This window comes from Somniosus microcephalus, chromosome 12 (genome assembly GCF_052327205.1).
Source record: "Somniosus microcephalus isolate GS21.2 chromosome 12, FLI_Smic_1.0, whole genome shotgun sequence".
Taxonomy (NCBI): Eukaryota; Metazoa; Chordata; class Chondrichthyes; order Squaliformes; family Somniosidae; genus Somniosus; species Somniosus microcephalus.
In genome coordinates this window covers 203900676-203923535 of record NC_140998.1, presented here as the reverse complement: position 1 = coordinate 203923535, position 22860 = coordinate 203900676, and the positions used below count along the sequence as shown (strand labels likewise).

Here is a 22860-nt window from a genome sequence, read left to right as displayed (position 1 = left end):
AAAATCAGTAATGATCTTACCTAATTTTCTCACTGGAGACTTCCCTCAAGTATATATCAAGGATCCCTTGACTGTTTCGCAGAGCAAGTCGGAGTTTCTTTCTCCAGCACAAACAGAGGGGCGGCTTCTTCCAGAAAATGCATGAACCAGTAACGGATCAAGTATATCTTATTTTCTATCCAGTTCTCGGAGCTGTCGGGATCCCAGGTAAGTTATTATGGAGCCGGACTTTTAATTATGGAAGCCTCTGTTTAACTGCCCGGTGCTGTTGCACCGTTTTCAACAACATAACCTCACTGTATTCATGTATTTGCTAAAGAATCATCTCTTGTGTAGTAGGTGTTTAATTAACAACATGTTCTGCATTAGGTCTTAAGCTTACATTTTGCATTGCAAGTTATATGTTGTTGGTGTAATAATATATTTCCCTCTCCAACATAAAGATTGTTACCATTTCATCTTCCTTCACTTTTGACTTACAATCTCCTGTGAAGAGTCGTCCATACGGGAAACTCATGAAATTGAAATTCCTCTGGGTGCGGATAGCTGTGCAATCTTGGTTAAACAAGCGCAATGTGTATCTTTTTCGAATTGAGTTGGCACAGCAATTGGAATAGGCTAAGTTTAGCTCTCCAACCTGCTGCTCCATGGATGGTTTTCCACAATCTTCCCCTTTCATTATTTGAACTGATTCTGGAGAACCATAAAAGCATGTGTTTGGAACCTGTCTTCTGTGCATCAGAATTCAAATATTTATTCGTGTGGTAGCGAAATGGGCTGGAAATTGGGGTCGGAATCTTGTTGCCCGTTGTTAGGACTGGGCAAGGTTTGCAGTAGTGTTCCCTAGGAATCGGTACTAGGACCACTGCTTTTCTTTATACATAAATTAATGGTTTGGACTTAGGTGTACAGGGCACTATTTCATTTTTGCGGATTGCACAAAAGTTGGAAGTCTAGTGAACTATGAGGAGGAGAGCGATAGACTTCAAAGGACATAGGCAGGCTGGTGGAATGGGTGGACACGTGGCAGATGAGGTTTAACACAGAAAGATGTGAACTGATACATTTTTGTAGGAAGAACGAGGAGAGGCAATATAAACTCAAGGGTACAATTCTAAAGGGGTTGCAGGAACAGAGTGATCTGGGGGTGAATGCGCACAGATCGTTGAAGGTGGCAGGGCAGGTTGAGAATGCGGTTAAAAAAGCATACGGGATCCTGGGCTTTATAAATAGAGACACAGCATAAAAATCAAGGAAGTTATGATGAACCTTTATAAAACATTGTCTCGGCCACAACTGGAGTATTGTGTCCAATTCTGGGCACCGCACTTTAGGAAGGATGTGACGGATTTAGAGAGGGTGCAGAAAAATTTTACTAAAATGGTTCCAGGGATGAGGGACTTCAGTTATTTGGAGAAGCTGGGTTTGTCCTCCTTAGAGCAGAGGAGATTGAGAGGAGATTTGATAGAGGTGTTAAAATTCTGATGGGGTCAAGACAGAGTAGATGGAGAGAAACTGTTCTCATTGAAGGAAGCGTTGAGAACCAGAGGACACAGATTTAAGATAATTGGCTGAAGATCCAAAGGCGTCATGAGGAAAAGCTCTTTTTAATCAGCGAGTGGTTAGGATCTTGGATGCACTGCCTGAAAGGGTGGTGGAGGCAGATTCACTTGGATGCACTGCCTGAAAGGGTGGTGGAGGCACATTCAATCATGGCTTTCAAAACGGAATTAGATAAGTACCAAAAGGGGAAAAAATGCAGTGCTACGGATAAACGGTGGGGGAGTGGGACTAGCGATACTGCCCCTTCATTCGCTATTCCTCATCTACTACCCGCATATCTTTATCTAACACCGGCACACAATCCTCCAGATTTACATTGATTGGTTCATTCTTCTGGAAAACTTGGGCATCCAACACCCCAAGGAAATAAATAAAGACTTGCATTTCTATAGCGCCTTTCACGACCAGCGGATGACCCAAAGCGCTTTACAGCCAATGAAGTACTTTGTGAAGCGATCTTACTGTTGTAATGTCAGAAACGCGGCAGCCAATTAGCGCACTGCTATGTGACAATGACCAGATCATCTGTTTTAGTGATCTTGGTTGAGGGAAAAATATTGGCCAGGACACTGGGTAGAACTCCCCTGCTCTTCTTCGGAATAGCATAATGGGATCTCTAATATCCACCTGGGAGGGCAGAGGGGGCCTCGGTTTAACGTCTCATCCGAAAGACGGCACCCACGACAGTGCAGCGCCCCCTCACTACTCCCCAGAACTCAGCCGAGCCACGGACAGCTTCACCAGCTCCTCATTCCTTCGTTTCTTCCCAACCTGTTCCTTGCAAAACTGACAATTTACAATCCCAAAAGCCACGTCAACATTCGCTGCCATTACTCAGGTGAGGCCTGGGGAACACGGGTGGCGGCTCAAGTGGAGCTTCCTCCCTCAGCAACTGCTTTATTCCTTCCATGGTTTACCATCCTTCATAGGGAGAAAATTCTCATTTCGGTCATTTTTGTTCAAGGGTCCACATTCTGCACAACAGAACGTGTCCACCCCTGCTCCCCACCACACACACCCCATATTCGGGTTGTGTCGTTCCTTCTATGTTCAGTGTATTTTAATCACAGTGTCCTTATTGGTTGGGAATGTTAACATTAAAGCTCTTCTGTTTTATTCAATTCATGCATTTGATATCCGTCAATGGTTAATTTCAATATTTAATTTAAGTCTTAATGTCTCTCAATATCTCTTAATCTCTCCTGCTTTCTATCCTATCACTGACCTTCCCTTTTGTTCTTTCATCCCCTCCCCCTTTTCCCAGCCCCTAAACTCGCTTTTCATTTCCTGCTTTTTTCCGGTTCTGACGAAAGGTCATTGACCTGAAACGTTAACTCTGTCTGTCTCTACACGGGTTCTCCCAGGCCTGATGAGTTTTTCAGCCATTTTCTGTTGTTATTTGAATTTAAGCATCTGATTCGCTCTGTTTAATACTGTCCAATTCACTCAAATATTGCAGAATTCAATACTGCTTGCTAAAAGTTCCTTTTACCTCTCATAATTTCTCATCCATTTTGAAGTTTTTATTATTTTACTAACCATATTGAAATAAACGGTATATTTCAGCACAGAGACAGGCCATTCGTAGCAACCTGTCTGTGCTGGCGTTTATGCTCCACGGGAGACACCTCCCTATTAATAATTTCAATTTATTTCTGTACATTCTTCTGTTTAATATTAAATATTTTAATGCATCAATTCGTTGGTGCTAATGCATCCTTATCTATATATTTTTTCTTTTGAATCTTTGCTTTCGCATAATAGATTAGCATGTAAAGTTAAGGCACATGGGATTGGGGGCAAGGTATTGACTTGAATAGAGAACAAGTTGGCAGACAGAGGAGAGATTGGGTCAATTGGGCTGGTACTCGCTGGAGTTTAGAAGAATGAGGGGGGATCTCATTGAAACTTATACAATTCTAACAGGACTAGACAGGCTAGATGCAGGAAGGGTATTCCCGATGGTCAGGGTGTCCAGAACCAGGGGTCACAGTCTAAGGGTAAGGGGTAAGCCATTTAGGACAGAGATGAGGAGGAATTTCTTCACCCAGAGAGTGGTGAACCTGTGGAATTCTCTACCACAGATGGCAGCAGAGGCCAATTCATTAAATATAATCAAGAAAGGGTTGGATATATTTCTTAAGGCTAAAGGGATCAAGGGATATTGTGTGATAGTAGATTGGCGGTTAGCATCAGATCAGCCATGATCTTATTGAATGGCGGAGCAGGCTTGAGGGGCCGATTGGCCTACTCCTGCTCCTATTTCTTATGTTCTTATGTTCTTATGTTCTTATGATATGGGGAGAAGGCAGGGACAGGGTACTGTATTTGGAGTATCAGCCATGATCGCATTGAGTAGCGGAGCAGGCTCGATGGGCCGAATGGCCTAATACTGCTCCTATCTTCTATTATTCTATGTTTCACTAGAAAACGCTGCTATAGGTGAATATGTGAAGAGATCGATATACATTGCTCAATGTAACAATCTAACTCTAAAGTTTAACTGAATTCCTGACAATATTGATGCATTTTCTGATAGGCGAACCAATAATTTTAGAATGCTTTTTCCTTGCTGCAGTTAACGTAGTGGCGATTGTGATCCTGTCTCGGGGCAAGTGCGGCCTCTCCAGATGCATCACTCACTACCTGGTGGCCATGGCAATGGCGGATCTGCTGGTCGTTCTCACCAGTGTGGTGTTGAGCCGGATAATTGGTGTTTATTTCCCAGTCAGCTTCCTGTCCATCACCCCGCTATGTCGGCTCAAAACGGCCCTGATTTACGCCGCCAAAGACAGTTCTGTCTGGCTAACGGTCGCGTTCACCTTTGATCGATGCGTGGCGATTTGCTGCCAGAAGTTGAAAACCCAATATTGCACCAAGCAAACGGCAAGTGGCGTTGTGGGGACGGTGGTTGTGCTGAGCTGTTTGCGAAACGTCCCCTGGTACTTCGCATTTAAACCTTTGTATTTCATTGACAACGTGCCCTGGTATTGCACCTTCGAATCTAGCTTTTACTCTTCACCCCCATGGAGAGCATTTTCCTTCCTTAACCATATTTTAACCCCGTTCGTTCCATTGATTTTGATTTCACTGTTCAACATTATGACAGTGAAGAATATTGTAGTGGCCAATCAAATCCGCAAAGCTCTCCGTGGCAAGAAAAACGGTGAAATTGAGAACGATCTCGAATTGAAGGCTCGAAGGAAATCCATCATTTTGCTGCTCAGTATATCCGGCAGTTTTATACTCTTGTGGATGACGTTTGCTGTGCATTACCTGTATCATCGAATTACAAGCACTTACAATTACACAGGTTCCGATGACCCCATCTATATCCTCCAGGAAGCCGGGTATATGCTTCTCCTTTTGAGTTGCTGCACGAACACGTGCATTTATGCAGTGACCCAGACTAAATTCAGAGAGGAGTTGAAGAACTTAGTGAAGTACCCACTGGTGTTAATCGCTAAATTATTGAAATAGTCCAAAAGAAATAGAGAATGGCCCAGAAATTCGGGTCGGGGGCTTCCCGCGGCTGTAAGCCCCCGACATGCACTTTCCTAGCGTGCCAGCCGTTGAGCTGTGGGCCCGCGGGGGATTCTGAACCTGGGCCTCCTCCAGCTGCCGGCGCACAGTGCTTGCGTATCCCAGGGGCACATTTAGTTCGATGCATCCCCTGAGATCACGTGGGCCATGGAGAGCCAATGGTAGCAGGGAATGCTTCATTCATAAGTTCGACAGGAAGACCTATCAAAACTACAAATACTATAAGCCCCAAAACATCACTAAATCTTCAAATAAATTATGAAAAAAATCACATTTTTATAATAAATTATAAATTACATGAAATAACTATTTTAAGCAATAATTTTAATTTTTGAAAAAATTAATTACATTTTCTAATGGGGCTAAAAATGAACTTACCTTTCTTTAAAGCATTTAAAAATAATAAACCTGTGGATAAAAATGTTTTAATTTTAATTAATTCACCACTTACCTTGTAAAAAGCCGGCCGTGCGACTGCTTGTTACATGTCTAACTTCTGGAGACTTACCGTCCCGGGAAAACCTGCAAAAAAAAACGTAAGTTCGATGTGCACACGCTGCCTCTCCTGTGCAAGCGTTCGACCTGTGAACCCCTTCTTTCAGGGGAACGGAAGTGCCGGTTTCCTGCGCATGCGCAGTGCATGCATGAAACGGGCACTTCCATTCTGCTTACGGGTGAGTACCCCGTTCATACTCACCCGTGGAGACCCGAATTTCTGGGCCTTTGTCTGGTTTTGACGTTCAATTTTTGCATAGTGTCTCTTTCATACTGAACATAAGAACATAAGAAACAGTGACAGCTGTAGGCCAATCGGCCCCTCGAGCCTGCTCCGCCATTCAATAAGATCATGGCTGATCCAATCTTGGCCTCAAAACCACTTTCCAGCTCTCTCCCCATATCCCTTGACTCCCTTGTATTTGAAATGACTGTCAATCTCCACTTTGAATATATTCAATGAATCTGCCTTCACAGCTCTCTGGGGTAGAGAATTCCAAAGATTCTCTACCCTCTGAGAGAAGAAATTGCTCCTCATCTCCTTCTTAAATGGGCGATCCCTTATTCTGAATCTATGCTCCCAGTTCTACATTCCCCCTCGAGGGGAAACATCCTCTCAGCATCCACCCTGTCAATCCCCCTCAGAATCTTATATGTTTCAATAAGATCACCTCTCATTCGTCTAAACTCCAATGAGAATAGGCCTAACCTGCTCAACCTTTCATCGTACGTCAACCCCTTCATCTCCGGAATCAACCTCGTGAATCTTCTATGAACTGCCCCCAATGCAAGTATATCCTTCCTTAAATGTGGAGACCACAACTGCACGCTGTACTCCAGATGAATATGCAATAATCTCCCGCAAGAATAATAAACCAAGGATTTGGATTATTGCAACAGTTTTGGCACATGAGCTAGTAAAATGCTTCAGTGCAATAGAGAGAGAGTGACAGGATCATATATTGTAACACTGAAGGAGGACATTCTTCCCTTTGAGCCTGTGCCTGCTCTTTGAAAGAACTATCCAATTAGTTCTACTCCGCCCATGTTTTGCCATTGCCCTGCAAATTCTTAATTTTGAAGTAAGTAGCCAATTACTTTTTTAAATTAGTATTGGATTTACTTCCACCACCATTTCGGACAACACATTCAACAACAACAACAACAACATCTTGCATTTATATAGCGCCTTTAATGTCGTAAAACGTCCCAAGGCGCTTCACAGCAACGTTATCAAACAAAATTTGACACAAGTTCACATAAGGAGACATTGGGACAGAAGGGATATGTTTCAAGGAGCGACTTAAAGGAGGAAAGAGTGGTAGAGAGGCAGAGAGGCTTAGGGAGGAAACCCCAGAGCTTAGGACCTTGGCAGCTGATCATGATCATAACAACTAGCTGTGCAAATGAAATCTCTTCATCTTGTTCATTTTCCAATTATCTTATATTGGTGTCCTCTGGTTACCGACCCTTGTGCCAGTGGAAAAAGTTGCTCACTATCTACTGAACAATTTGAAGGCTTCTATTGAATCTCCCCGTAATGTTCTTTGCTCTGAGCAGAACAAATCACAGCTTCTCTAGCCTCTCCACGTAACTGAAATCGCTCATCACTGGTATCATTCTGGTAAATCTGCTCTGTACCCTCTCTAAGTTTTTGATGTTACTCCTAAAATATGGTGCCCAGAATTGGACAAAACATTCTAGTCGATGTCTATCCAATGATTTATATAGATTCAGCATAACTTACTAACTTTTGAACTCTATGGGGTAGGTCTCGCCGTTTTGCCATAGTGTAATATTACAGATATCGAATCAGCGGCCCATTTTATATCTCTCCCGATTTTTATTTCCATTTACTTCAATTCCATGTATGGTGTTCTCAACGTGATTTTTCATGTCTAATACGCGTACTTCTGTGTTGCTTTTTCATGCATTTCACATACTGGTTTCCCCACATGCAGCATATCAAATCTGAACACAGTAGTATCGCAAGATCATACCATCCATGACATCAGACACAAGCCATTCCATACCTTCCAGGTTATCTTAGCAAATGATCGGGTGGTGGGTGGGGTGCGGTTTTCTTTACTTGTTGCTGGGATGTGGACTTCGCTGGCAAAGCCAGCATTTATTGCCCATCCCTACTTGTCATTGAGAAGGTGCTGGTGAGCCGCCTTCCTGAGCCGTTGCTGTCTGTGCGGTGAAGGAACTCCTTCAGTGCTGTTAAGGAGGGAGTTCCAGGACTTTGACCCAGCGACGATGAAGGAACGGCAGATATATTTCCAAGTCAGAATGGTGCGTGACTTGGAGGGGAGCTTGCAGATGATGGTGTTCCCATGCACCTGCTGCACTTGTCTTAGGTGGTGGTGTCCGAAAACTTTTGATGAGAATCTCCGCTGCATGCTGCCAATGTTTCAGTGGCCATGCTATAAAAGCTATAAAATACATTCTCCTTATTGTACAGTATAGGCATAAACGCAACCATCTCCAAGAGAAAGACCTGAATTAACTATTGCCTATTCCCTGATTTCCACTATTTTGGGCCTTGTTTAATAATTGACATCCTTTCGTCGGTTTCTCACAGCAGATGTATGTTTCTCGCGGGTGTGTTCACGTGTCCTTTTCCCCTGATCACTTGGTTTGGTTATCATAACATTTACCATTATCACCCATGATCACTTAGTGCTCTGATTTTAGATCCCAATTGGTGATGCAACGTCCTTATTGCTACCTCATGCACTCAGTGTGTGGACAGTTTACAATTCCCTTCCAAGCTAACCGCCATGGTTTGGTTCAACCCTTGGAGCCGTTAGTGTTGGAAGCAGAAAAAGAGCAGTGAATGTTTTAAAACTGGGACTTTGATAGGCTATGCTCTATTCCCCCTACATTTGATGATATTGTTACCGAAAACAACTAAATCATTAACATAAAATAAAGCGTGAGCCCTGAAACTTAAAAAACAAAACTCTTACACTGCATGATGGCTTTACATTCAGTGCTGCAACTTAGCAATATTTTGACTGGTAAATAAGCAAGCACACCTACAGATCTGATCTTACATTTTAATGACTTGGGAGAACAAAAACAAGAAAGAGTTTCTTTATCTTTGAGCAAACTTTCAGAAAGCCTTAGGGATGGAGTCATCCACCGCAACAACCATTTCAGACTTAACCTCAGCTAATACACTTAAAGAAACAGGGATTTGAAAAATATAGAAACATAGAAGATAGGAGCAGGAGTAGGCCATTCGGTCCCCGAGCCTGCTCCGCCATTTAATGAGATCATGGCTGATCATCCAAATTCAGTACCGTGTTCCTGCTTTCTCCCCATATCCCTTGATCCCTTTAGCCTCAAGAAATATATCAAACTCCTTCTTGAATACATTTAATGAATTGAACATATTCCAGAAGATTGCATTTATTGAAAATACCACAATATATGCTTTAACTTTGTAATTCTCCAAACTCCCTTTCATTATTGTTTAAATCATTGTGCATTTAATGTATGTACAGTGTGTTATAAATCTCATCATTCATCAAGAAACTACAAGTGAAATAACGCTGGACGACCAACTGGTGGCGCCGTCCAAGGAATATAAATACTCTGGCGTGGGCCCAGCTTGCACAGGGACATTTTGTAAGACAAGGAACTAGTGAAGTACAACTAGATCTCCATGTTCTGAAACAAGTTGGTTAATGCCTTGCTTTATACTCGAACCAAGTGCGTCATGCATTTTATTATGTCAGAGTGCACTTTGGGACGTTATCAACATGGTACAATCAAGTTACTATAAAAAAACTTGTACACGATAATGATACAATTAAAGTCATGTATATGATTGCTGCCAATCAAGTGTAGGTTAATTTTGTTCAATAAATTTCAGCTTAAATGGATCCAGGCGACTCATCTTTGAAGTTTTAATGTATAGAGCCAATTTTCAAAACATTATCTGTGAAGGCCCACGTGTTTATTTAATTTCTAACCTTGTTATCTTAAGCGACAGCGCCATGAATAAATTGTTTCACTAAATAAGTGGACGTTTTCCAAAATTGAAGAATTGCATCCTGAGGAGTTGAAAACCAGATGAAACAAGCAAAAGCAATTAGTTGATTGATTATATTATAATTATAGGCGCGAATCAGTGTATAACACAATTGTTTAGGGGAAGACAGGGTTTAGTGTGTTCATTGTGATTGCTAGTCCTGCCTCTTGTACAGAAAAGGATATCTTTTCAGATTAAACACAATTTTTGTAAAATCATTTATCCCCATTTGTAGTTGTGAGGGGTTCAATACCACTTATGTTATGAATTATTTGTTTGAGCACTAAAGTGTTTTTGACCGGAGGTCGGTTGGCACTGTTCAATCAGAATATATTGCCAATTGTTGACTTCGATTTGGCAGAATTTTCTCCAGAATTCTCCTGTACTCGAGTCTTTTTTGAACACAGTCAATTACATGATGATAAACGGTGCTTTCCGTGTCCAAATATAAGCAAATACATTCGGGGTGAATTAACGGTTTCAATTTCTTTAAAAAAAAGACCAAAATAATGAGATTACTTTAAATCTCCCAAGAATTTAGGGGCACATCGTTAAGCTGGAATTAATTAACGCCTTCTATTTAGCTTAGATGCTAACTGCATTCACGTGCTCCGAAATTTAACACAACAACACCAGACACCTTATTTATACTGATAAAAATCACTATTATTGACTCTGAAACAGCTTACATTATTGAATCACTTTTATGGGTGTTGAACTCAGAAGTGTGAATTGTTACATGACAGCCTCATGTCGCGTACGAGAGATTGTTTTATAATTTAATTACCAGTTGCCAGTTATCTGCGGTGGTGAGCCCTGAAAAGAAGTATTCATAAATTAAATATTTGATCAGACTCTCAGTTCGCAAACTCAGATGAGTTAGTCTATCTATCTATCTATCAATCTATCTATCTAGCTAGCAATCTATCTATCAATCTATCGCTCTATCTCTCTATCGCTCTATCTATTTATCTATCTATCTATTTATCTATCCATCTATCTGTCAATCTAACTATCGATCTATCTATCTGTCTGTCTGTCTATCTGTGTCAGGGTTGGGGAGCCACGGGGCCGTATAAATACGAGGCCGTGCTCTCCGGGCGAGGTAGGATCTGGACCCAAGTGCAGAAACCAGACAAGAGACAAATATACAGTACTTTGTTTGAACTTTACTAGATTTACACATAACCAGATTAACACAAGGGACACAGCAATATACATAAGAACTAGAGACAAGAGAACTAGAGACAAGTTACAAGACGGCTAGTCAAGATAGGAACTCAGGACAGCTTCCATGAGGAAGCCCACTTGTCTATACTGAGCTTGCGACAAGCTACCACAAGGGGCAACCGGCTTGCCGAGGCACAACTCCAGACAAGCTACCCCGAGGGTAATCGGCTTATCAATGCAAGGCTCAAGACAAGATCCCAACGGCTCCCACATAGCAACACGCTAGTCCAAACAGCACCTTACCAAGACAAGCAGCTCAACAGAACAAGACTTAAATACATCTTAAATCCAGAGACAAGAACACAGACTTGGATACATAGCTCGAGAGAACTAAAACACAGATTTAGGTACATAGCTCGAGAGAACTAGAACACAGACTTAGATACATAACTCGAGAGAACTATGGCACAGACTTAGATACATAACTCGAGAGAACTAGAACACAGACTTAGATACATAGCTCAAGAGAACTATGGCAGCCAGCTTGTGAAGGCAAGCTGCCATAGAGGAAAGGCTAGTCACACAGAGAACCTAGTCAAGACAAGGAACATTGTCAAGACTAACACCCTAGTGAGGACTGAGCACTGAGTGAAACAACAACAGAACTTATATACCAAGAAAACCAGGTGCCACCCATAAACAGCTAACAGGCTGATTAAAAACTAACACCAGAGAACGAGAAACAATTAACAAAAGAACAGTGAAGGTGCCATCTAGAGGTTACAAAAAGGAACTGACTGGCACCCTCACAATCTGTCTGTCTGTCTTTCTATCTATTTCTCTATCTCTATGTATCTCTCTCACTATGTATCTATCTCCCTCTATGTATCTATTTGTTATCTATCTGTCTGTCTTTCTTTCTATCTATTTATCTATCTATCTTTCCGTCTATCTATCTATCTGTCTATCTATCTATCTAGCTGTCTATCTATCTATATCTATCTATCTATCTATCTGTCTATCTGTCTGTCTCTCTCTCTCTATCTATCTACCATTCTACCTCTCGATCTATCTACCTATCTATCTATCTATCTATCTATATATCTATCTATCTATCTCTCTATCTATCTATCTATCTATCTAGCTGTCTATCTGTCTATATCTCTCTATCTATCTGTCTATCTGTCTCTCTCTCTCTCTCTATCTATCTATCTATCTACCATTCTATCTCTCGATCTATCTATCTATTTATCTATATATATATATATATATATATATTCATGTAAAATTAATTAAAATGTTGACAGTGGGCGCTTACAAAACACCCTTTAGATTACAAGTCATGTTTCTCTTGATCTATACTTAGACATGCCTTGCCATAACTGTACAATTACTCAACATAGATGAGCAGAAATTAGCTTTTCCAGTTAAAATAAAGACTGAAATACTGATACAGTCTTAATGTTAACTAAGATAAGGATTACAGTCACTTAACGTTGCAGATGGGAAAACCACAGTGCCATTTGGAGCCAGCAACAATGAACAGCGAATATTCGCACACATTTTTGAAGAGACAGTACACAGAAAACAAAATAAATCACCTAGCATTCTCCTTTTATCCTTCTATATCTAAAAGCAAGTTTCAATTTCTGACCTTTTCTAATTAAATCTATTCTGTAATAATATAGAACCTCTGGCGCTCCTGTGTTGCCACCTGGTTCAGTACCTTAGGAGATGTGGGTATGGGTACCCGCCCCGCAAAAAAAAAGATGATCTTAGTTTCATCAGGAAATTGGTCAGAGTCTGTGTGTCTTCAACCTGGTCTGCTTGACAGTCCCTGCAATAGCTTTGTGGACTATTACTTTCCCTCCATTTTCGCTCATTCTGTTGCTATTCTTGGCGTGGCTATAGAAAGGATGTGATTGCTTTGGAGAGGGTGCAGAGGAGATTCACCAGGATGTTACCTGGGCTGGAGCGCTTCAGGTATGAAGAAAGACTGGACAGGCTGGGGTTGATTTCCTTCGAGCAGAGAAGGCTGAGGGGGGACCTAATTGGAGTGTACAAAATTATGAGGGGCATAGATAGGGTAGATAGAAAGGAACCTTTTCCCTAAGTAGAGGGGTCAATAACAAGGGGGCATAGCTTCAAGGTAAGGGGCAGGAGGTTTAGAGGGAATTTGAGGAAGAACTTTTTCACCCAGAGGGTGGTTGGAATCTGGAACTCACTGCCTGAAAGCGTGGTAGAGGCAGGAACCCTCACAACATTCAAGAAGCATTTGGATGAGCACTTGAAATGCCATAGCATACAAGGCTACGGACTAAATGCTGGAAAATGGGATTCGATTAGACAGGGCTTGATGGCCGGCACGGACGCAATGGGCCAAAGGGCCTCTTTCTGCGCTGTATAACTCTATGACTCTATGAATCTATGACTATCAAACAGCTTCTTTGGTATCTCCTCCACAGCTGCTATCTGCTGTGACAGTGCTGATAAACACTTCCAGTCCTCCTGCACAATATCCTTCCTTTTCCTGCAATATGTTAAGCACCCTTGCCGTTGTTTCATTAGAGCCTGATAGGTTATACATGCAAATTTCTTTCTCTCCTGCCCTAATTGTTTCTTCTGTACATTTAATATATTCACTTCTGCAAGGGATGGATAACCTGCTGCCTCTGAACTACATAACCTTGGCTTCAGTTTCGATGGTATTAGAGTTCGGATGAGCAATCAGTGGGGACACTGATGAGGGAGCTGGGGGGAATGGTGCAGTGCAACGGGTCTTGACGAGGGAGCATCGGGTCTGGGGAAGTGATCACCGAGACTGGGTGTGCGAACACTGGGCCTGTGGGAGTGGAAATGAGTACCCGTCTGAGGAATGGGACTGAGCATCGGGTGTGCATGAATATGACTGACCTCTAAGCCTGGGGTAATGGAACAGAGAGCTAGATTTGGTGAAACAGTACTAATCACCGGGTCTGGCGGAATGTGATTCAGCACCGGATCTGGCGGAATGGGATTCAGCACCTGGTCTGGCAGAAGGGGATTCAGCACCGTGTCTGGGGGAATGGGATTCAGTACCGGGTCTGGGGGAATGGGATTCAGCACCGGGTCTGCCGGAATGGGATTCAGCACTGGGTCTGGGTGAATGGGATTGAGCACCGGGTCTGGCGGAATGGGATTCAGCACTGGGTCTGGCGGAAAGGGATTCAGCACCGGGGCTGGTGGAATGGGATTCAGCACCGGGTCTGGGCAGAATGGGATTCAGCACTGGATGTGGCAGAATGGGATTCAGCTCTGGGTCTGGCGGAATGGAATTCAGCACCGGGTCTGGCAGAATGGGAATCAGCGCCGGGTCTGGTGGAATGGGATTCAGCACCGGGTCTGGGTGGAGTGGGATTCAGCACCGGGTCTGGCGGAATGGGATTCATCACCGGGTCTGGGCGAATGTGATTCAGCACCAGGTCTGGGGGAATGGCATTCAGCACCGGGCCTGGCGGAATGGGATTCAGCACCGGGTCTGGGCGAATGGGAGTCGGCACCGGGTCTGGCAGAATGGGATTCAGCACCGGGTCTGGGCGGAATGGGATTCATCACCAGGTCTAGGCAGAATGGGTTTCAGCACCGGGTCTGGCGGAATGGGAATCATCACCGGGTCTGGGCGAATGAGATTCTGCACTGGGTCTGGGGGAATGGGATTCAGCACCGGGTCTGGCAGAATGGGATTCAGCACCGGGTCTGGTGGAATGGGATTCATCACCGGGTCTGGGTGAATGTGATTCATCACCCGGTCTAGGGGAATGGGATTCAGCACCGGGTCTGGCGGAATGGGATTCATCACCGGGTCTGGGCGAATGGGATTCAGCATCGGGTCTGGGGGATTGGGATTCAGCACCGGGTCTGGTGGAATGGGATTCAGCACTCGGTCTGGGCGAATGGGATTCAGCACCGAGTCTGGTGGATTTGGCTTTTTTACCGACTGACGTGTTTGAAGCGGAGATGATCAAAGTTTTCAAGGGAATACTGGATATACACTTGAGGGAAATAAACTTGCAGGGCTACGGGGATAGAGCGGGGGAATGGGACAGGCTGGGTCGCTCTACAGCGAGCCGGCATGGACTCAATGTGCCGAATGGCCTCCTTCTGTGCCATTATGACTGTATGACCTGGTCTCGGGGAGTGGGATTTGAGCACCAGGTCTGGGATTGGAACTTTATACCCGGTCTAACTGCTGCTCGCGCAACTGAGGCAAGAAATCGCCTTCAAGTAGAAAAGTACAAATCATTATCTACACCGGAAGGGGCAGGAGCAATTGAGGGCTGCATCTGACAATCATTCTGGGGAAACGGTCGCACTTTCTATTTCAATTCTACGCTTTGTGCTCTGAAATGCTCATTCTCACAGCTACATATATACATAGAAGATAGGAGCAGGAGTACGCCATTTGGCCCCTCGAACCTGTTCCGCCATTTAATGAGATCATGGCTGATCATCCAAATTCAGTGCCCTGTTCCTGATTTTTCCTCATATCCCTTGATCCCATTAGCCTTATCTTATTCTTTTGGAATTAATCCAGATTTCTAAATTACACTGCTTGAAACGACAAGGGTATCTTCAAGGAGACCTCTGACTTCGTTTCCCGTTCCGTTTCTGACTTCTCACTAGTTAGCTTCTGAATAAAGTCACGACATTCTTTTAATTTATTTGCCATCATTCATTTAATGTCTTAGTTGTGGTTTTAGTTGTAGAAAAGAATAGAAGGATACGCTGATAGGAATAGAAAAAGAGGGGTGGGAGGAGGATTGTGTGGAGCATAAACACCGGCATGGACCTGTAGGGCCGAATAGTCTGTTTCAGTGCTTTAGCCTCTATACAATGTATAATTTGTAATTATAAAGCACGTAACTATTTACCCACCTATTAATCCTTTTTGCTTTCTATTCAATAATATTCTCTCTGTAAACACTTCTGCGAAGCATTTGGCGCCATTGGCGAAATCACTCACCTCACCTTATGACCTTCTCTGTCTCAGCGATAACGAGTTTTCTTGTAACTAGCCATTATGATCTGCTGCACTGCATTGAAACAAATAAAACACGATTAAATTGGAACTGTATACATTAATCCATAAACCTGCAAAAAGTAATACCTGTTTCAATTCTTTGGGTGTCAATTTTGTTAAGAACATAAGGGCCTAGAAATGCAGTTGGTTGCGCCAGCCGGTAACGCCATAAGAGGGGTATATTTCCAGCGCTAGGCACTTAGCGCCCGGGCGCAGACCGATCTGCGCCAACACCCAAATTCAGTTGACATTTAGTGCCGGCGCAAAGTGTTTGCGCCCGCTCAGCTGCGCGCGCAGCTTATGACGTCATCTCGTCGTGCAACGCTGTTTGTGCACCCCAAACCGGAAATTCAGTGGCGCCCGCCCAATGTGGGCGTGGCGCTGCTAAGAACTGTGAAGTGGAACGCAACAGAGGCCCTGTGGGCCTCGGGGAGCGCTAATTAAAGGGCACTTACACTGACATATAAAGCCCAGCCATTTTGCTGCAATGACTTTACTGCTTTGGATTTCTGGACAGAGACCAAGGGACAGAGCGTCCTGATTTGGAACAACATAGGAGAGGTATTTTTGGCTTCTGGCCAGTGCTTTGACATTTGATTCATTTGATTTCACTGTTTTCAACTTTATTATGGGGTCTGTATGGGGGTCCAACCCCCAGTTGCAGCATTATGTGCGAAGGGCTCGCAGACGCTGTGAGAGAGGGCCAGCCATGCCTAGACGCAGAGGGGCCATCAGGCGTCGGCAACGTAGGCCTTACCCACTCAGGCAATACCGGCAGCAGGTGTCCTATCTCACCATGACTGCGGTGCATTGTGTTAAGAGGCTGCGCTTCAGAATGGAGGTGGTTGCAGAGATCTGCCAGCTGCTTCACAGAGATCTGCGTCCACAGCTGATGTGCAGGACGTCTCTCTCAGTGGAAGTGAAGGTCACGGTGGCTCTGAACTTTTATGCAAGCAGCTCCTTCCAAGCCGCTGCTGGGGACATAGCGAACATCTCCCAGTTCGCCGTGCTTCGATGCATCTGGCAGGTCACTGATGCACTTTTTGCGAGGAGACACCAATTCATCTCCTTCCCCATGACCCGACAGAGGCAGGAGCAGCGTGCAGTTGGATTTGCCAGGATCGCGCGCTTCCCAATGGTGCAGGGCACCATTGACTGCACGCATGTGGCTATGGGGGCACCTATCCACAATGCCGAGGATTACCGCAACCGGAAGGGCTACCATTCCCGAAATGTACAGCTGGTGTGTGACCACAGGCAGTGCATCCTAGCTGTCAATGCCCGCTTCCCAGGAAGCAGCCATGATGCATTTATCCTGCACCAGACTACTGTGGCTGACATGTTCGAGGCACAGCCTCCACCAAGGGGATGGCTTATCGGGGACAAGGGCTACCCTTTGTGTACATGGCTCATGACCCCGCTCCACACGCCCAGGACCCCAGCGGAGGAGGCATACTACGAAAGCCATCAAGCCACAAGGAACATCATAGAGCAAACGATAGGCATCCTCAAGCAACGGTTCCGCTGCCTGGATGGTTCTGGCGGATCTCTACAGTATTCGCCGGATAGAGTCTCCCAGTTCGTCGTCGTGTGCTGCATGCTGCACAACCTGGCTATCCGCAGGATTCAGGCACTGCCACCTGACATTGCACCACCACCTCAGGAGGACGAGCAGGAGGACCATGAGGAGGAGGAGGAGGAAGAGGAGTACCAGCCCAGGAGGGAGCCACAAGGTCCAAGGGCCGTCCGCCGGGGGCTTATTGATCGACACTTCTAGGCCCCCTGTCAGGGAATGGGCTGTGGCAATGAACGCACCTGAAGGCAGCCGCACCGCAAGCCCTCAGCCGGTTAACGCAACAACCACTTGAAACCTGAGACGTGGACATGCTGAATAAATAAAAAGCTTTATTTCACAAACTCAGGGCCCTTCCCACATGAAACAGAAAAACAGACAAGACCCCCAAAAAACAGTCAAAAACATCTGTCACTCCCAAAACCTGGGGAGGACTAACAAAACCTGCCCATCCAAATGGCCTTCATCATCGGCCTTACAAAAATAAGCCCCCCCCTCCACAACACAAACACCCCCATAAAAACAAAAAATGCCTTGATCCTCGGCCTTGCCAAAATAATGCCCCCCCAGAACACAAGCCCCCCAATATAAAAAAAAGCGCTATCACCACACTCTAATGGGTGTGCCGAGAGGGCGAGTCCTTAGACAGGCTTCTCTGGCCCCTGCCCGAACTGCTGCTCCGCCTCAACCTGGGCCCTGCGGGTGTGGCAAGGCTGGGGGAAGGCTCATGAGGGCCACAATGCGTGTCGGCAGATGCCCTTGGGGGTCGGCCTAGACGAGGCCCTGCCCGGGAGGGGCCGGCTGCTGACTGCTGCAGCTGTGGCTGGCCAGCATCAGTCTCAGCAGCAGCTCGTCGCACCTTGGCTGGGGGAGTGGCAGTGTCGGCTGCACCAATGGGGGCAAGCTGGCTGATGGCAGGCGCGCACTGCTCGCCAGAGACACTGGCACTCGGCCGGGCTGACAGTGCAGCAAGCGCAGCAATCTGGTGGAGGCCAGACCACTGTGCTGCAGCAGGGCGGCGGGTGCCCTGGCGATGCTTCCATGCCACAGCGAGTGTGGCAGAAGTGAGTTCCCGAACTGCCCTGGTATGTGCCCGCATCAGCTCTGCCAGTGTCTGGACGGCACCACTCATCTCGTGAGTCACGTGCTGGGCTGCCGCAAGTTGCTGGACACCCCTGTCATGCGCTGCCGCGAGTTGTTCGACCCCCCTGGCCTGTGATTCCCCAAAAGCGACCACACTATGAGCCAGGGACTCAATGGCCTGAGGCATCTGTTGCACAACCCCCATGAACTCCTGGTGGCGCCGCTCAGACGCCGCCAACATCTCATCGAAGAGGCGCACCTCCTGGGCGAGGACCGTCTCCGGACTGGAGGGCGGACTCTCCCTCTGGGGAGAAGGCCGCCGAGCTGGCCGACCCTTCCCGCGTGCCTCGAGCCCACTGGGCCCAGGATCTGCCCTCCCCTGCAACACCTCCCCCCTCTGGGGAGAAGGCCGGTGTGCTGCCGGACCCTTCCCGCGTGCCTCGAGCCCACTGGGCCCAGGATCTGCCCTCCCCTGCAACACTTCCCCCTGGCTCTCCTGCAGGCCAGACGTCTCCCCTCCATTGCCATCCCCTGGTGCGGATGAGGGTTCCCCCGATGTGCCGCCTTCCTCCTGGTCCTCGTCGTCCTCCTCCTCCAAGGGCCTGGCACTCTGAGCTTCAGGGACCACCTCCTACTCACCAGCTGAAAGCAGGAAGGCACAAGAGTAGCTTTAGAGTGAGGACAGGGCGTCAGTGAGGGAGGCCTGAATGGTGGCATTATGCGCATTTGTCAGTCAGTGCGAAAGGATGTAGATCTGAAGTGCAAGGGCAACGACAGAGGTCCAACCGGTCATGTCCTTACCAGTGGGTCTCAGTACAGGGTCCGCATCTCCGATCGCAACAGGGCCAGTCACCCGGGCACGCATGAGTCGAGCCACGCTCTTCTCCAGCTCACTGAGCGCCTGGTACTCGGGACGGCCTCCACCGGTGACAGACTGGCTCCTCAAATTCCATGCCAGCTTGGCCTGCAAGAGAAAGGACGGCCTCTAAGTACAGTGTGGTGCCCTGTTGCTGTGTGCACTGCCTCCCATGGTCGAATAGCTTGGCCAGTGTGGTGCCCTGTTGCTGTGTGCACTGCCTCCCATGATCGAATAGCTTGGCCAGTGTGGTGCCCTGTTGCTGTGTGCACTGCCCCCCATGGTCGAAGCGCTTGGCCAGTGTGTTAAGTGCAGAAAGTGCTATTGATGATCATGCCAGTGCCATTGCTGCGGGAGGAGGGCTGCCCATTTGTCCTTTGAGGTCCCTTTGCCCATAATGTGAGGTGCACATGCAAGGATGAGGAGGACACTGGAAAGGGTACTCACCTTCACCATCCGAGTGAGGTCGTTGTACTTCTTGCGGCATTGGTCCGCACTCCTGGGGACATCGCAGGTGGATGACACCCTGCGGGCGATTTTCCTCCAGGCTTCCCTGTACTGGCTCCTGGGAGCCTTCTTGCCACTGTCCGGGCACAAGATCTCTCTTTTGATTTCGACACCATTAATCTGCACCCTCAGAGCATGCTCTGAGAAGCGCTGAGCTCGTTCACGGGCCCTCTCCATGGCTCCAGGTGCTATTTTGGCCCACCAGCAGTGTTGAGGCCTAGCTGCAGGGCTCCAGTATGCAGGGCGTGGCAGCAGTCAAAGTCGACCCTTCCCCCTTTAAGAGCTGGCCGGCATCAGGGTGTCTGCTGTCAATCAAAACATGACCGCACCTGCGCTGCGCCCGGCCTCGGCGTTATCAGGCCGCATCGCCGGCTTAGCGCCTGAAGAGAGCATTGCAACACCAGTTTCAGTGCTCGGCCAAACTCTTGGCCAACTCTACTGAATTTCGGCGATGTGGCCTACACTTTCCGGCGGGCACTAACTTTAGCGAACGCCCGACTTTAGCGCCTCAAAAGTGTCCAGACTGAATTTCTAGGCCAAGAACTTAAGAAATAAGAGCAGGAGTAAGCCATGCAGACTTGGAGCCTGCTCCGCCATTCAATAAGATCATGTCTGATCATCGACCTCAACTGCACTTTACTGCCCGATCTGCATATCCCTTGATTCCCCTAGAGTCCAAAAATCTATCTGTCTCAGTCTTGAATATACTCAAAAACTCAGCATCCACAGCCCTCTGGGGCAGAGAATTCCAGAGATTCACAACCCTCTGAGTGAAGAAATTATTCCTTATCTCAGTATTAAATGGCCGACCCCTTATCCTGAGACTATGCCCCCTAGTTCTTGACTCTCCAGCCAGGGGAAACAGCCTCTCAGCATCTACCCTGTTAATCCCCCTCGCCATCTTGTATGTTTCAATGAGATCACCTCTTATTCTTCTAAACTCCAGAGAGTATAGACCCAACCTGCACAATCTCTCCTCATAGGACACCCTCTCATCCCATAAATCATTCTAATGAAGCCTCATTGCACTCACCGCCTCCAAGGCAAGTATATCCTTCCTTGGATAAGGAGGCCAAAACTGTGCACAGTACTCCAGGTGTGGTCTCACCAAGGCCCTGTACAATTGTAGCAAGACCTCCTCACTCTTGTATTCCAGCACCCTAGCAATAAAATAAGTGATATTTAACAATATTACAGACACATGCCTCTATGCCAAGGGTAATTTGTTGGACAGGGAGTCAGTCACTTGCAGTTAATTAGATTAAACAAACCTGAAGATCGTCACACGCCCAAGAGCCGAGATTACAAAGGCTCCTTTGCCGCATGAGAAACACACGTTATAGCTGAACACACCTAATACACTGTACAAGGGTCCTGCTTTAAATGTAGACTAATAGGCCATTATATCGCCTCCTCGATAACCCTCTCCCTACATTCAGTCTCTATCCTGTCGTCTGTGGTGTCGAGCTGTACAGAAAAACAGCGGTGTTTTAGAGACAACCTGACACGAAAGATGCAAAATTCCCTCAAAACAACGACATTTGAGTCTCCAGTTTTGAGTGATAAAGCGATTGTAAAGGTAAACATGTGCAAACCGGCCTAGATATATGCTGCATACGACCTGTTATACATATACATCGCCAGTCTTTCAATATAAACGGTTATAAACTCCAGAAGAAAAGGAAAAACATGACTTTAAGTAATAATTTAGCCCAAAATGGTCACCTTTACTATTTATCAATGTTGATCTCTAACAGGCCAGCGCAGCACAGAATCCTGCTGGTAATGCGCTGCATACACCATTGCTGGGGGATGAAGTGTTTGCCAAGGCAAGGCGTCAGATAATTACTGTACATTAGTCGTGCTTCTGTCCTTGAAGTCATGCAATACTTTTTCTCCAACGGACTCTTTGGGACAGACAAGCAGAAGGTGGATTTAACGGAAGTGAAGTTCCAATCAGGTCAATGGAGAATAAAAGCAGGCGGAATGCAAATCGGGCGGCTGATTGGCGAACTTAAACACCCCTTTGACTCCAATCCTTTCTCATGTCTTGCACAGCCGATCTCCTCTGCTCCGCTCTCGGGTTCCACCGTTAGCTCCTCCCCTTCAATATTGGGCTGGAAATTGCGGTCAGAGGCGTTCTTCCTGAGTACGCCTCCGACACTTGTAACCTTTATGAATCTACCGGCAGCATAGAGTTGCGGTCTCGGGCCTCCAGGCGTAGGGCAGCATAAAGATCCGTGAATCCCAGGGGCATAGGCGGTTCAGAAGCGCCCCTGTGAGCACGTGGGCCAGTTCCTCCAATCACAAAGGAGGATTCCATTGCAATTATTTATGAATGAAATCCCCTAATTATATGCAATGGAATCCCCAAATAATTAAACAATGTACATAAACATAAATGTACTGATATATATTTTTATTCATAAGTCCCTTCCTTGCACCAATTTAATTTGTTGATAAATATTTTTAAATATTACTTAATTCAGACCAACATCGGCATAAACTTATTTAAATTGTAATTGCATAATTTCTGATTTTTAAATGTTTAATTTAAGGCTTATCTATACACTTACACTCATGACAGCAGGTCCTACGCCTGCATTTGCCAGCTGTAAGAGCTTTGTGGGCAATTGTTGGGCAGTTGTTGGGCAAATAGACCAACTCTGTGGCGCCGGCAATGCTTAGTTTCGATGCAATTCTGATGATCTGTCAAGGCGTACCTTGAGATATCGCAATCCCGGATTCCAAACATTTGCAACATCGTGCGGAAACCCGTGTGTTGTCGGGTCTTTCAAATGAATTACAATGGCATACACTGAGAATACGCCATCAGGGATACAGCAATTTCAGGATCATTATTTACTTATATAGGAAAACAAGTGCCATAAGAACTAAAGAAATAGGACCAGGAGTAGGCCATTTAATGAGATCATGACTGAGTCGATTTTGGCCTCAACTCCACTGTC

General features: G+C 46.0%; 1 protein-coding gene across 1 annotated transcript; it reads left to right on the top strand.

Annotated features, from left to right (window-relative positions):
* The first annotated feature begins 137 nt into the window (after positions 1–137).
* On the top strand, positions 138–5043 carry LOC147109936 (putative G protein-coupled receptor 139). The gene is made up of 2 exons (XM_086004228.1): positions 138–207; positions 4142–5043. The coding sequence occupies exons 1-2, from the start codon at positions 138–140 to the stop codon at positions 5041–5043; spliced, it is 972 nt and encodes a 323-aa protein (XP_085860354.1).
* Positions 5044–22860: the final 17817 nt, after the last annotated feature.